The following is a 13976-nucleotide window of genomic DNA, read 5'->3' on the forward strand; positions in this document are numbered from 1 at the left end:
TTACAGCACCCTTTCCTCTCCTCTCTCCCCTCTATCTCTCTGACGACCTGATCCTTTCCTCTCCTTGTTCACAAGTCACAGAGCCCCTCCCTAGCTGCCTCGCTTTCTTTTCTCTATTGTCCCCACACACACACACACACACACCCATCCCGCTGGTCTTCCAGGCTGCTGCTGCCGTTACGCAACGTTGCTCCCCTGTGTGTTGATGTGATCATTACGCAACATCTCCTACTCCTCTGGAATACTGATGAGCAGCAGGACCGAGGCAACAAAGGGATAGTGAGAAACATCACCGTGTCTGAATGAAAACAAAATCACATTTTGTGTGTGTACATGTGCATTCTGGTTGGTTGGGCATGTGTACACGTGCAAGAAGGATGAGGAAGACATCTCTATTTGTCCACCAAACTGGTATCTATTGTTTCTTTGTCTCTCACACCAGTGTGCCTCCCTTTAGAGCTGCTGCAGCTGGTTGATGACTTAGGCAACATTAAACCCAGAGCCCAAATATCATTAAATCCCAATTTATTTCATATACATGATACAAGATACAGTTACGACATGGCACTGCAGTTGCATGTATGCTTTACATGGTTAGGACAATACAAAAACACCCAACAAAAACATTTTTATATAAAAAGAGAAAATAAAGTAAAACACCACAAAACAGACTTTAAAAATGTATTCAATAAAGATGTTTGAGTATTTTTTACAGGAGAATTGTAGCTACTTTGAATAGCAAAAAAGGACATTGTGTCATTGATGCGCAGCACCTGAAGCCAGCCAAACTAAAAACAATTTAGACCTTCAATGCTCATTTGCGCCATCTACAGACAAAGAAACAACAAAAAAAAAAAACAATAGCACTTTAACACCTGCCACCTGCATGCAGAGTGTTACAACTGCAGTTTTTATACAATTTTTGTGTACGACACTGAATATTTTAAATTTTTAATTCGCAAACCTTTGCTAGATTTCAGGATTTTTTTTCCAGATATATTATTTATTAATGAAATATCTGAATCCAAACTGTTTTATGATTATGACCTCCCTGACAAAGCTTAATATTAAGCAGAAGTCATGAATGGAGGTTACTGCGACTGACACTGTGACGCTGTGAAACAATCATGTTGATTTTTCTTAAGCTAAGAGGTGAAATAAGTATTGAATAAAAAAACCTGAAACAAACAACAAGAAATAGTTGCTATAAATGAAAAAAATGCAATTTATTTTTACACATCTACATCTGCAGGTCTAAACCAACGCTGCTATTATTTTCCTTCTCTATTGATGGTGTAGGTTGGTAAACGTGGAAGTGGAGTATCTGCAATCTGCTGAACGTTAATGCGCAACTGCAAGCCACTTTCATGAGGCGCTTTGCATCAAAAAAAAAAAGAAAAAAAAAAAAAAAAGAGATTGCTACATACTGTATGCTGTACTATAAAATATCTTTATTTATTGCCTTCTAAAAGGCTCTCTTGGCCAGTACCTTTAGTCAAGCCTTATGCAGAACATTTTAATTTAGTTAGAAAATAACTAAAAGTTTGCACTTGTCAACTACATTAATGTATAAACAGCATAATGTAGTCAATGTCAGGTTTGAATGTCAATGCAAAATAAAACACACTGCTATGAAATGTCTGTTATACTACAACATCGGAAAACTTTAAAAAAAAAAAAAAAAAAAGCAACAACACAAACTATCATGACAAACACAAAAGCACCAACTGATCCAGTGTATCTAGATATAGATCAATTTTAAGTAAATAGAAAAACAATCCAAACAGTTATCAATAGATGCTGTTTTCAGCTGATGTTTCCCCCAAGGTCAAGCACTGGCTGCACAAGGACGGGGGGCGCTATTATGCGAGTTATAAACACAAGACATCAAGATGTTCTGCTTTTCCTTTAACAGAACTGTTCAAAAGACCATCAACCTTCCCATCCAAAAAATATGTAGTTTTCAGTGATGGTTTACAGACATAAGTACACTTGGTGTAAAATAGTCAAGAAAGAAAGACAAGTTTACTGGGTCTCATGCATTAGGATCCTAGACTACAGAGGATCTAAACTGGAAGCACAAATTACTTTGGGGCATTTCTATTTAGTACATCATAGTAATTTTACATACAACATCATCACCAAAATTAAAACAAGCATTACATAACAGAGTATTATTGCCACATTAATTTTCTTTCCAAGGTTATGGTGATTATGAGCACAAGCTGACCAATCACAAAATCTACATCCGTCAAAGAGACTTGAGATATAAAGTCCCGTAACAGTATGTAATGTATTTACTAATTTAGACACAGACCCAGCCACTTTGGCAAAAAGAACTCAATTTCTCAACTTGGATTCAAGGTTTTGCCAAGTGGAACTAAGCTGCTTTTTATGTGCTCTCTGCTTCAACCAACACCACTCTGTAGCCCTACCAAGCTTTTACCCATTCAAAATAGGAAGTGTTGGATGAGGTAAATAAGAATGTGCCCTGTCCTTTCTATGTTCAGACACATACTGTATGTACATATGTATGTATGTATGTATGTATGTATAGAGAAAAAAAATCCATATCACTATTATAAAACTGTTTTTAAAATAAACATCCAAAAGCACAGTTTACCCATTGAATTCCCTGCTTAGTCATTGGTTTCGTTATAAGTATTGTTTCTCAAAGGAAATAGAATTATCTGACATGTTGTAGTACATCACAATCAACAGATGCATTATTACCATCAGAATAAATACAGCAATCATTGACCATTTGGCAAATATAAGGAATAGTATTGGGTTAATAAAGACACAGTCAAAATTCCTGTCTTAGGAAATAAAGACCATGAGACAATCATTTAATTACAATGTTTAGAAGCAGTCAACTTTGGGCCTGGCTATATTAAAAAGAAAAAAATCTATCCAACCATCACTGCACCATGAGCAGAAAGGTAGTGGCTCTAGCGCCCTCTACTTGCAGTGTGCAGTAAAATAAACATCCCTATATATGAACATACCCCTACACAAGTTAGGGCCCTGGAGATTCTCAAACTTATGCCTTTGAGAGAAGAAAGTAACCTACAGGAAAAAAACTACTACTCTTTCTCCACTTGTAAAACCACCATCTTTTAAGGAAACCCAAAATCTGTCTTCCTTAATAAAATATTGTGTCAGGCTCTGGAAGCTGATCTGAGGTTAGTAGAAAAGCAAGTCACAGTAGCTTCGAACTGTAGGTCATCCATGTTTTATATCTTATAAGCTACTGTGTCTCCCACTGTGGTAAATAAGGTAGACACCTGCCACCATTATAATCTTTACAGTTTTTTTTTAAGAAAGTGCAAAAATTGATTACACACTGATACACACACATATTTATGTGGTGCAGGGAGATGACTATATATACAAATAGTTTTTTAAACAGCATTTTTGTGTGCGCAGATGTGTGCGTGTGGGTTACAAGAAGGAATTAACTGTAACTGATCACACCACTATCAAACTCTCCTCCTTTTCTTCTCTGCCGACCTGAGGTCTTTGATTCCTTTCTTTTCAGGCCAGAAGTAACACTGTAAATGACCCCCTGCTCCTTTATTAATGTATTCATCTGTCCCTCTCATATCCTGCCATGAGTTAATAAACAACCTTCTTCTGAGCCTCAGCTGGAGTATTTTAAAGAAAGTACTGTCACAAACATAAGTGCAACACAAGGATAAGTGAGGGATGGCAAGTATGCCCCATTCTAAATACACAACTTCTAAATGATGTTACTCATGCTTTGGTCCACTAGGAAGAAGTGCTATGCAGTGATAAAAACAGATTCATGTAGTATTTAAAAGCATGTGATTCTTTTTTACCAGCCTGCTCTTTTTATATTTCCTGACTCTCCTGAAAACTGTCTTGAGACAAACCATATTTTCCATGTGTGTATGAACATGGGATTATCCACAATCGACCCTATCCTCTCTGAGTGTAGGAGCCAGGCGCTCTCCACCGGCCTTCCTGTGACCACTGCTCCCATCATGCCTCACTGCCTGCCAGTGTGTATCCAAAACTCCAGTATCATGTTAAAAACAACAACGGGAGCTTGACACAGTGACTGGAGGTCAGCAAAGACAAAAGTGCAAATTGAGATTCCCTTGGTGTTGTGTCTGTGTTGAATTTTGCGGGGAAGGGATTTCTGCTTTTGTCTCGTTGATACTTCATGGGTTTTATTCTGAGTTCTTTACAGTGGGCCGTACTTTGCCTCATACCGGGCCAGGATGTTCTTGCAGCGGCCACAGTCCTTCCGCAGCTCAGCCACTTGCTGCCTCAGGGCAGCGTTTTCCCGCTCCAGGAAGGAGGCGCGAACAGTGATCTGGTTCTCCTTCAGCCGCCGTGCGTCACGAGAACGCTTCGCTGCCAGATTGTTCTTCTTTCTCCTGGACCAGTATTTGTCATCCTGAGGGAATGACAGGGAGACAGATATACAGTCGAGTACGACCAACATGTGCAAGGGATTTGAAACAAACATCTACATTGTGAAAACATCCCCCCATTTTTGATCTCTAATCCGCAAGCCACCCCTCTGTTTACAAATGCTTTAATCTTAACCAGGAATGCCCAGAGCACTGAGCTGTCTAACATGTTGATGTTCAACTGGGTTAAAATCTGGTGAATGCGAAGGATATAGCATTTCATCCACACTGAACATATTCCAAGAACCCTATTTCCTTTTATGGAAGCATCTGTATTCACATTTTTATTCAGGTTTTCCTTTCATTTGTAACCCATCTGTATATCAATAGGTCTTTTGGTTACTATGAAAATTACCGTTTTCCAAATTACACAGCACTATTGAATATATCAAAAAAAATAATTTTTTTATAGCTCAATCTAATGCCCATTTCAGCTGTTATTTCTAAGTAAAAATTACAAACTGTACCACCATTATGTAATTTATATCTCTTTATGATCAGTCGTAGAATCAGATCAGGATCACAACACCACACACATATGATTAAGATCAGCCTACCTTCTGTTCATCAGGAACAAACACTTTCTTGGCCTTCTTGATCATAGGCTGCGGTTTCAGCTCCTCGTCAGAGAACTTGTGTTTGCGTGGGTTGAACAGCTCTCCTCCTGGCACACTGGACAGGACTAGGTCGGTGGGATCCGGTTGGAAATTAATGTCCACCTCAATTGCATCTGGATCGATGGGGGAGGGTGTGTTGCGTTCTGCAGCATTGCGATCTAAGGGTATGGAGAGAAAATGTAAACTTGGATCCAAGAGAGGTCACTCCAATAAAACAAAACTAACCCCATCTACTGCTGTACTGAGAACTAATATCTGATCAGTTTATTGATTTGTCAAGTACATTAACAGTTATTATAAACATTTGCTGGTTATGGTTGCACAAATATGGGTATTTCTCTGTTGCATTTCATTTTAAATTGGGTTTTCTGACTGTATTTTAGACAAAATGAAGATATTACTTTGGGCACTTGTGAAAAACATGTTTTCTCATTTATCAGTGAATCCAAAATATAACAGTTAGACTTGCAGCCCAGCATACAGCATTTACATTTTTCTGGAGTGACCAGGGGGAAAAACTGTTCATTGTAATCCAAGTCAGCACTCTAATTCCTGTTTTTGTGAGACTAAAAACAGTTAGTTTTGTGTAGACTGTGTCGAGGATGTCTCGATTCAACTCTGTGGTATTAAGGATTGCATTGTGGTTTTTTTTGCTCCTCAGAGTTCTAACACAACAAGAAACGCACCAATGTCTTTCTTAAGGAACTGTAATGTCCCCTTTTCAGGCAAAATATAATTTCTGCATGCATTTGCAAACTTTTTCAGGCGTTGGGAGACTTCACATTCTCTCTGAAAGTTGTGAGTTTGATACTTGTATTAGCTCATTACACTGAATTTTGCTTGTTGATTTTTTTGTCAATATGTTATATGATTTTTCTTCACAAAGGTCTGCGAATATCCATTTTTAGTTTCTAGTTTTCAACAGAAAATCTTGAGGATACAAGGTTTTTACAGATGGACTACATGCTGGCCATGCTCCAAACATAAAAGCTATGATATGGGCTCAAAGGTCAGTGTTTTGTCTGTCTACGTATTCCATGTTAGTTAATTTTACACCACCGTCTCCATTGGTGAGAGCAACTAAAACTACAAACTATCCTTTCTCAAAGGAACTCGCTCTAATTGTAATGGGGAATGGAAAGGATAATAAAAACCAGTAGGAGTTAGCTAAAATCATAAATAAAGATGAACTAAATAACTATGTATCCGAAGAATCCCATCAGCTGTCCAAATGTTTACAAATATTGATCTCTATAAATCTAAATTACTCACCTGTTTTCTTCTCCTTCACTGTCACTTCTGCTGTTCCCTCCTCAGACAAAGATTCCTCTTCTTGTCCTTCATCTTCTTCTTCTTCTTCATCTTCCTCTTCCTCTTCTGGTTTAGCTGGTTGTAAGGTAGTGACCATCACCGTTTCCTCTGGTTCTGAGGTGACTGTAGAGGTGGCTGAGGCAGAGGGGGGCGATACTGAAGCAGAGGCAGAGGCTGCAGCAGCAGCAGCAGGAGTAGTAGTAGTAGTAGTGGTAGCTGTAGCAGCAGCCTTGGGGATGGATTTGCCTTTGCCTTCCACTGAGGTCAGAGTCTTCTGCAGCTCCTCTTCCTCCTCCAGGCTCACAGGGATCCCGTTTTCCAGGAGAAACTCATCCAGGTCCATGTACTCCAAGTGGAAGGTCTCCCCATCATAGGGAATGGTCTTCTCCCAAATGGCTGGGGTCAGGGAGGCTGATACCCCTCCACCGCCGCCACCTACTCCTCCTCTAGAACCTCCACCAACACTGGCTGCCCCAGCCCCTCCTCCCTCCACATCCTCAGATGAGCACAGCTTCTCCTTCTCTATTTCTGCAGAGATCAGGGAACAGGAGTTAAATCAGTGGCTGCTTGCTTTGAATGAAAGGTTTACCTGTGCACACTTGACTTCAGGAGTCCTTTCAGACAGTCTGAGACACATGTGCACACACATAAGAAAAGCCAAATAATAGATGGAATGGGGCAAGGTGGGAGGTGACATCTGGCAAAAAAAAGGGGGATTAACAAAGGTGGGTTACAACCTAAGAACCTGAGTTCGAAAGGGAGAGAGTACATGCCTAGATGAAATAAAAAAGGAAAAAAAATTAGGCTTCGGGGGAGTCAGTAAGTATACGAAGACAGCCACAGAAAACGGGAGAGAGTCTTGCTTGTTCTACACATGGATCCCAAAACACAACATCACCACACAAACTAGGGACTAGATGACAGTAGACCATTGTGTTTGATGAAAAGCCAAACTGCGTCTTGTTCTTAAAGCGTCCTTCCTGTCTGGATGCGCTGCTTGGAGAGCAGCAGAGGAGTTAGAACTTTTTGTTCTTTTTTTGTTTCCTCGTAGCCTCGGATGAAACTGGCTTCATGCAACATATGGGATGTCCGTCCTAATCTCGCGTAATTACCGGCCATAATTTTATCCAAATACAATTACCAGCCCTTGGTATAGACAGAAGATTATACACGCCCAGTTAAGTATATAGCTTCTAACCCGTCAACAAACTCGTAGCAAATTGATAAGACGGAAACAAACGGGAAAACTGAGCGGTCGTATTTTTCATTTAAAATCTTACCGTCGTCGCCTTCTTCCAGGATATTAGGAGGGGGAATGTCCATAATCTTCTTTAAAACAAAAGGGAAGGACTTCTGCGGAGCCACTGTAACGACGTTACCACTGGGCTGAAGCGCCACTGCCACCGCGGCTTTGCCAGGCATTGTTCCCTGCCGAGCTCCGAGCAGACCGAGGCGATGTTCCTAGCGGTACCGAGAGCTGCCTCCTCCACCGGGAAACAAGAGAAACAGACGAAGCGCGGCTCCTCGCTTGCTTCACCACTTCTGCCGTTTTCACGCTTGGCAATATTAACGCTTTTGGGTGCAAAAACAACACCACTCAAACCCCTTGTTCTACGTGCCCACCGAGCGCCCTTGTTGGATATTCATGAGTCACATGCCCCGCCCACCCAGAGAATAGTAGAAGTTGATTGGTTGTCAGTTCTGTTCATATGAATATGTATTACAGCAGCTGTAAAAGCACAGAGTACATGGACGCGCGTTCGTGTGTATAGTAGTAGTTCTGCTACTGCTCATTGGCCGCAAACTGTCCACACAGAGATCGATCCTTTATATAGAAAACGTCTGTGCGATCCATACGTGCGGAACGTGCACCGCAATAAGACTATATAGTCTAGTGCAGCCAGCATATCTTTTAAGTGGAAAATGTCACTGCTTAAAAACCGCAGGGAAAGGATGCGGGGAGCATCCAGCTGAAGAATGCCAAATCACACATTTGCACACTTTAATCATGACCACAGACTGAACTGCAGGTCTTCACCCACACAACCTCTCCATACCCCCCAAAAGCACCACGCCGTGTGCCCGTGCGAAGACTGTTTGTGGTTTGCATCCAACCCTCCACAAGAACATACTCGTGGCCAAACACGTGCCCCCGCCCCCATCCTTTTCACATGAAAGTACAATCTGTCGAGGGGCGTAGCTTCAGAAATTTAGCACGTGCGAGCCAAGGCAAGCTAGAGCTGGCATGCGCCCATCGTTCGAACAGCTGGCACGGGACCCAAAAAAAACAAGAGTACACGTTATTCACCGCTTTAAATAATAACACTCAGTGTCTTTATAGTAATTTACCACAGTTTGATTGTACTTTCGATAATAAAATATAATGTTTGGACTACTTGTTATAATGTATAGTTCTACATCTACATTTTAAAGCAACATTCAAAAATTCAACGTAAGTTTTTTTTTGTAGGCCTTAGCTGTGCCTCTATACGACGCCATTGTGCCATTCACTATTTCACACAACCATAATTATTAACGTTCTTTTTTCTTTTTAAACGGTTATCATTTTGTCACAGCCGACGCTCGCAGCGCCAAACAAGAGGTAATCTCACGTTTCCATGCACGCGCTGCTTTACCGAACGCGACAGCGAGTGCGCGGGGGTCGCTCGCTCTCTTCAGCAGGATGTTTGGGTTCAGGAACACGATGTTCAAGCCGCACAACATCGCAACTTCACCAGTAATCTGTTTTTCCTTTCTTTCCTTTTTTTTTTTTTTTTTTTTTAAACAACTTCACCACAGTAAATCAGACGGTAAAGAAAGTGCTGGGTCTGCTGTAACTGCCCCAGCAGAGAGGAGTGCAGTGAAATCCCCGCAGACTGAATACAGAGAAGGGACTGAAGACAAGACTGATGTACCGTTTACACTCCCCTCTTATCTGAATCATTGTTGCAATAGGCAGAGATAGTTTCAGTTGCCTCAGCCTTTGCAGTGAGCATCTGCAAAACATTGTGCAAATATAACACATAAGGTAAAGGTTTTTATCTTTTTTTTTTTTTTTTTTAGCAATTTCACCTTGATTGGATAGTGAAAGGGAAATATATGCAGTATGTATACATATAGTACACGATAAATCAATTTAGGAAATTATGCAATATATGCACAGATTTTTTTCTGCATTATGGCACTGCCTGATAGAAGAACGGCTGTGTGTGTGGGGCACAATAACCACAAACTTTTCTTAAATCAATGTGTAGTACCTCACCTGTGTGCAAACAGTTCACAGTATAAAAAGCTGTCATTCCTGGTTACTTGCTAAATATCATGCAGAGCTTATTGACAAAAACAGGTCTGCTTTGTATATAGTGCAAAACATGCAAACTGGCCCTGTCTTAGAGTAAACACTTTTCAGTGCCCTCTACTGTCCATTCATGATGATGGAAACACTGTTTCAATGTGAGCTTGTAGCATAGTGAGAAAAAGCAGTATGCTTGACAAACACCTGTGGGACAAATAAGGGCTCAAAGCTTCTCTCTCCTCAACTTTCCCCTTTGTTAGCCATTGTAAGATGCAATCACAGGAAGAAAAAAATTACATGATGATTGATATTTACAGTCTGATGCAGATGATTGATTGAGCTGTCTTTGGTCTCAATGATAAAATAGAAAATATTGATCCTAAGCAGAAAAGAGAGATTATTCCTTTTAGTGCATTATAGCATGCTGTTGTTAAATAAGGATCAATAATAATGCGGCTGAAAGACAAGAAACAGAGAAGGAAAAGGTGAAAAAGAAATTTCAGGTTGTCCCAAAGAGGATATGTAATCATTATTGACGACAGCTAAAGGAAAAGGCAGACAGCAAGGTGACCCATCAGTGTCATGTCATATTACTGGCAGGGACAAAAAACAAGACAGTAAAACTGTCAGTCCAGAGATGTATGCACGTACCTGTCTAAATCAATAATCATAAACTCGTGCACCAAAGGCAAGTCTAAGTTGGAAGAATGAATTATATTCACTCTGGATGGGGCATGTAACAGCCTACCATCAATAAAAATATAGGGCTACTTCATTATTGCTGCGGAGCACATAAAAACTTCATTATAACATCAAAATGATGCAAATTTCTTCAATTCATTTTTTCAATTAATTTGTCATTTGTGGCATTTTGATTTCATACAATGTAATAACTTATTGAATAGAATTGAGGAGGCCCACAACCGTGAGGCTAAGCTTTTACAGCTTTTCTAACAATTTAGATTTTACACTTTTTTTTCATGTGGCATAACTTTGTAATCAGACAGTTTGTCAGACAATGTCAAAAAACTATGCTGTCACATGCATTTTGTCACACTTGAAACAGGGAAATTGTATTCTGCTCTACATCACATTGTATTGTAAGACACACTACAAACAAATGTCAGGGAATTCATCAGTGTTAGCACTCTAAGATAATAAAATTCAATGAATAATACCCTGTTTGTATTTGAGTTTACTACCTGATAATTATTTTGCATGTATTTAGCATGAGCTCCAATGACACACACATGTGAACACTTTGTAGATGTACCATTAACAAAATGTCAGTTCATGTCTTCATACATGCTGTATCTAAATCCCAGCATTGTCTACTGGGGTTTCAGGGCTGCAGGGCCAAACTTTACCCCCGCCTCTGCCCTCCAACAGTGAACATCCACCCTGCTGAAGGGTCCTCCAGATTCTTCATTCGCATACCCATAGTATATAATTAGGTCTGTTAATGGAAAATTTAAGAATGAAGAATATATATTTTTTAGAATTGAATGATAAAATATGTTGGTAACATAGTAAAACAGAATAACAGGAGCCATTTTAACTTGGATGTGAAAATCTGATCATAGACAGTTAGCCAGGCATACTGCATAATGTACGACACTGTCCTCACCTTCAACAGGAGTGCTGTTTTGTAGCTGAACCTGACCTTAGACCTTGCTATATGTAGGCAGAAACTAAAAACAATTTCTCTGCAGCACTGAGCAAATTATCACATTATTCACAACAGTGATCCAACAAAAACTGCCTCAAAATATATTTACATACCATATTAAGAGGCCCTAGTTTTTGCAGTCAACCCCATGGGTAAATCCATTTTTGAAAAAAATCAATACATGTATGAAAGAGGCAACAGGTGGGGTTATATTTAGAATCTGGTTGTGCCCAACTTTAGGCAGTACCAGAATAAGTTATAGTCCCTAAATACATCGCAGTGACAGACCAATACAAACATGTTTCTGTCAGTACCTGAACAAAGCGTACAGAGACATGTGAGTACAGACAAGGAAAAAGAAATACTCAGTAAGTAAGAAAGGAAGAGTTGCCCTGTGGCTTAGTGGTATAAGTTACCATAACATTTGATCCCAGTGTATCTCAATCAATTACACCCTTGTTTGCATGCCCCCCCCCCCCTCCTCATGTTTCATGTCTGTCTATATTGCCGACTCTCAAATAAAGAGTAAAATGCCAAAAAATAGTAAGAAAAAAGAGAAAAGCAAGCAAGCAAGAAAGTATACGTGAAGAACTGAATGCATAAGGAAACTATGGATGTGATGAAACCCTGAGTGAGGACTGTTTCAGTGTTGTTGCATCAGGTACAGGCTGCCCTGCTGTGACTGTATGGAGAGACAGCATGGACAGTTTTCTGACACAATGCAGCTCACTGCCTTTGATCATCTGTGCATGTTTTGAGTAATCAAAGCTACTGGATGCATTTTCCATATGAGCCTGAACCTGCAACCAGGTTAACATCAACATACAACCATGGTAACCTTAGACAATAGCAACCATGCGATATTGTATTGTGTGAGAGAGACTCCCAGCAACATTTGATCCCATTCTAATGAGGGTCGTGAGTTGTTTTGTGAAAGTTGTCTGTAAGTATTATAAGTTTACGCCAAGGATGGAATAAGTATTGAGCTCAGTATTGAGATAGTAGAGATAACTTGATGTAAAAACACTAGTCCTGCATTTGTAATCTGAATCAAGCAGTTTTAACAGCAGCAGTTGCCAGTTTATTAGGTATACCTAGCATATTCACATTTTTTCCATCAGTCTCACTGATATTTTATCAGAGTTATTACAGCAACAGCATCACCAACTACTCCTCTAAAATTATCATACAGTTGAATTAACACCTCTCTAAAACAGTTTCACCAAAAACTGAACACTATAATCTTAGGTAGGATTTACTGCAGTACTGATATTTTAGACTGCATTAGTTTTAGCTTGGTGGACCTAATAAACTGGGAACTGAATGTTCTTAGAGCATCAAAAGTCGTCGAGGTGAAGGAAATTTTAGCTACTTTACATACGATTGGGTGGTTATATCTATAATATATGATTATAATATAAACAAGTATAGTCATTTTACATGTAAAATCTTTCTCTAGAAAAGTAGCTAGTCACATAAATGTAGTGCACTAGAAGGTATAGTATTTCCCTCGGAAATTTACTTAACTGGAGTACAAATCAAGTAGCACAAACTGGAATACTCAAGACGAGTTCAATTACCTCAAAAATGTACTTAAAATACTTGAATAAATGTACTTACACTCCAGCACTGCTTACTGAAAGTTTAGTTTATGATAGCAAACGCAACGCTATGACAAGTTTCAACCCTGTTTTTCTGCTTGAAAAATATATGTATATATTTATATATTCTTACCGGTGTCATCAAAAGCAGGGAAGGAGAAAGGATAGTCAGCCAAGGACTTAAGGAGATCAGGAACGTCGCTCCTATCTCCAAAGATCTGGTTAGCTGTTGACATGATGAACGCCCTGTGAATCTATCCCGTAATGTCCACAAGTCGAGTCCGGCTAAGTGAGAGACTCTCGAACTGTGACCGTGTGTGTTTGTGCTCTCAGCTGCTGACTTCACTTACTTTTAACCAACTTTGCGGCAGGTCACATCACGGGTACTCCTCCATGTGCCCAAACAGCCTGTATTATAATCAGCAAAGTGAAAGACGCCCCCGATTTCCTGTTGATTCGATTACGCGCCTGTCAGTCACGCCGCAGAGCAAATCAGAAAGCAGGGGGCGGGCTCTAATGAATGATAACCACAACAACAACCGTGTTCAATCGGGCACATTTCTCTCCACGCACGGAAAGCACGTGCAAGCCAGAGGACGCTCGAGGCCAGGTCCAACCGAGCGTCACGCGCCATCTAACGCCATGATGAAGTAGTGCACTAGAAGGTGATGGCACAAAGCAGTGGAGGAAGTATTAGTAGCAGTACCACACTGTGAAAGTATTTCATCATAATTTAAAGTCCTGCATTCAAAATGTTATTTCAATTAAGGTACGTAAGTATTATTAGCAATATTTACTCATATTAAAAGTAATAGTACTTAATGCAGAACATTGGCCCCTGTGAGTGTTACATTATCGTAAATTTTATTTATTAGATTCTTCATTTTTAAAGCTGTTGGGTGGTTTTAGTTTCATAACAATGCATCATGAGCTCATTATATGTTTTGCATGCAAATCTAAAAAATACAGTATTTTCCTCTTAATTATAAATACTAAAGTATAGTTTCAACTGTATGTGCCTCAAATTGGTACCTAAGTACA

General features: G+C 39.8%; 1 protein-coding gene across 2 annotated transcripts; it reads right to left on the reverse strand.

Annotated features, from left to right (window-relative positions):
* Window positions 1-525: 525 nt before the first annotated feature.
* tefb (TEF transcription factor, PAR bZIP family member b) lies at window positions 526-13313 on the reverse strand. 2 transcript variants are annotated; one of them, XM_040120384.1, is made up of 4 exons: window positions 13069-13313; window positions 6332-6898; window positions 5000-5217; window positions 526-4426 (listed from the first exon to the last, which is right to left on the reverse strand). In XM_040120384.1, exons 1-4 carry the CDS (start codon window positions 13169-13171, stop codon window positions 4211-4213), a joined length of 1104 nt encoding a protein of 367 aa, XP_039976318.1. In that variant the 5' UTR covers window positions 13172-13313; the 3' UTR covers window positions 526-4210. The 2 variants fall into 2 exon arrangements, with proteins under 2 accessions (XP_039976318.1, XP_039976308.1); XM_040120374.1 differs by lacking the exon at window positions 13069-13313 and adding an exon at window positions 7651-8224.
* Window positions 13314-13976: the final 663 nt, after the last annotated feature.

Source organism: Xiphias gladius, chromosome 3, assembly GCF_016859285.1.
Source record: "Xiphias gladius isolate SHS-SW01 ecotype Sanya breed wild chromosome 3, ASM1685928v1, whole genome shotgun sequence".
Taxonomy (NCBI): Eukaryota; Metazoa; Chordata; class Actinopteri; order Istiophoriformes; family Xiphiidae; genus Xiphias; species Xiphias gladius.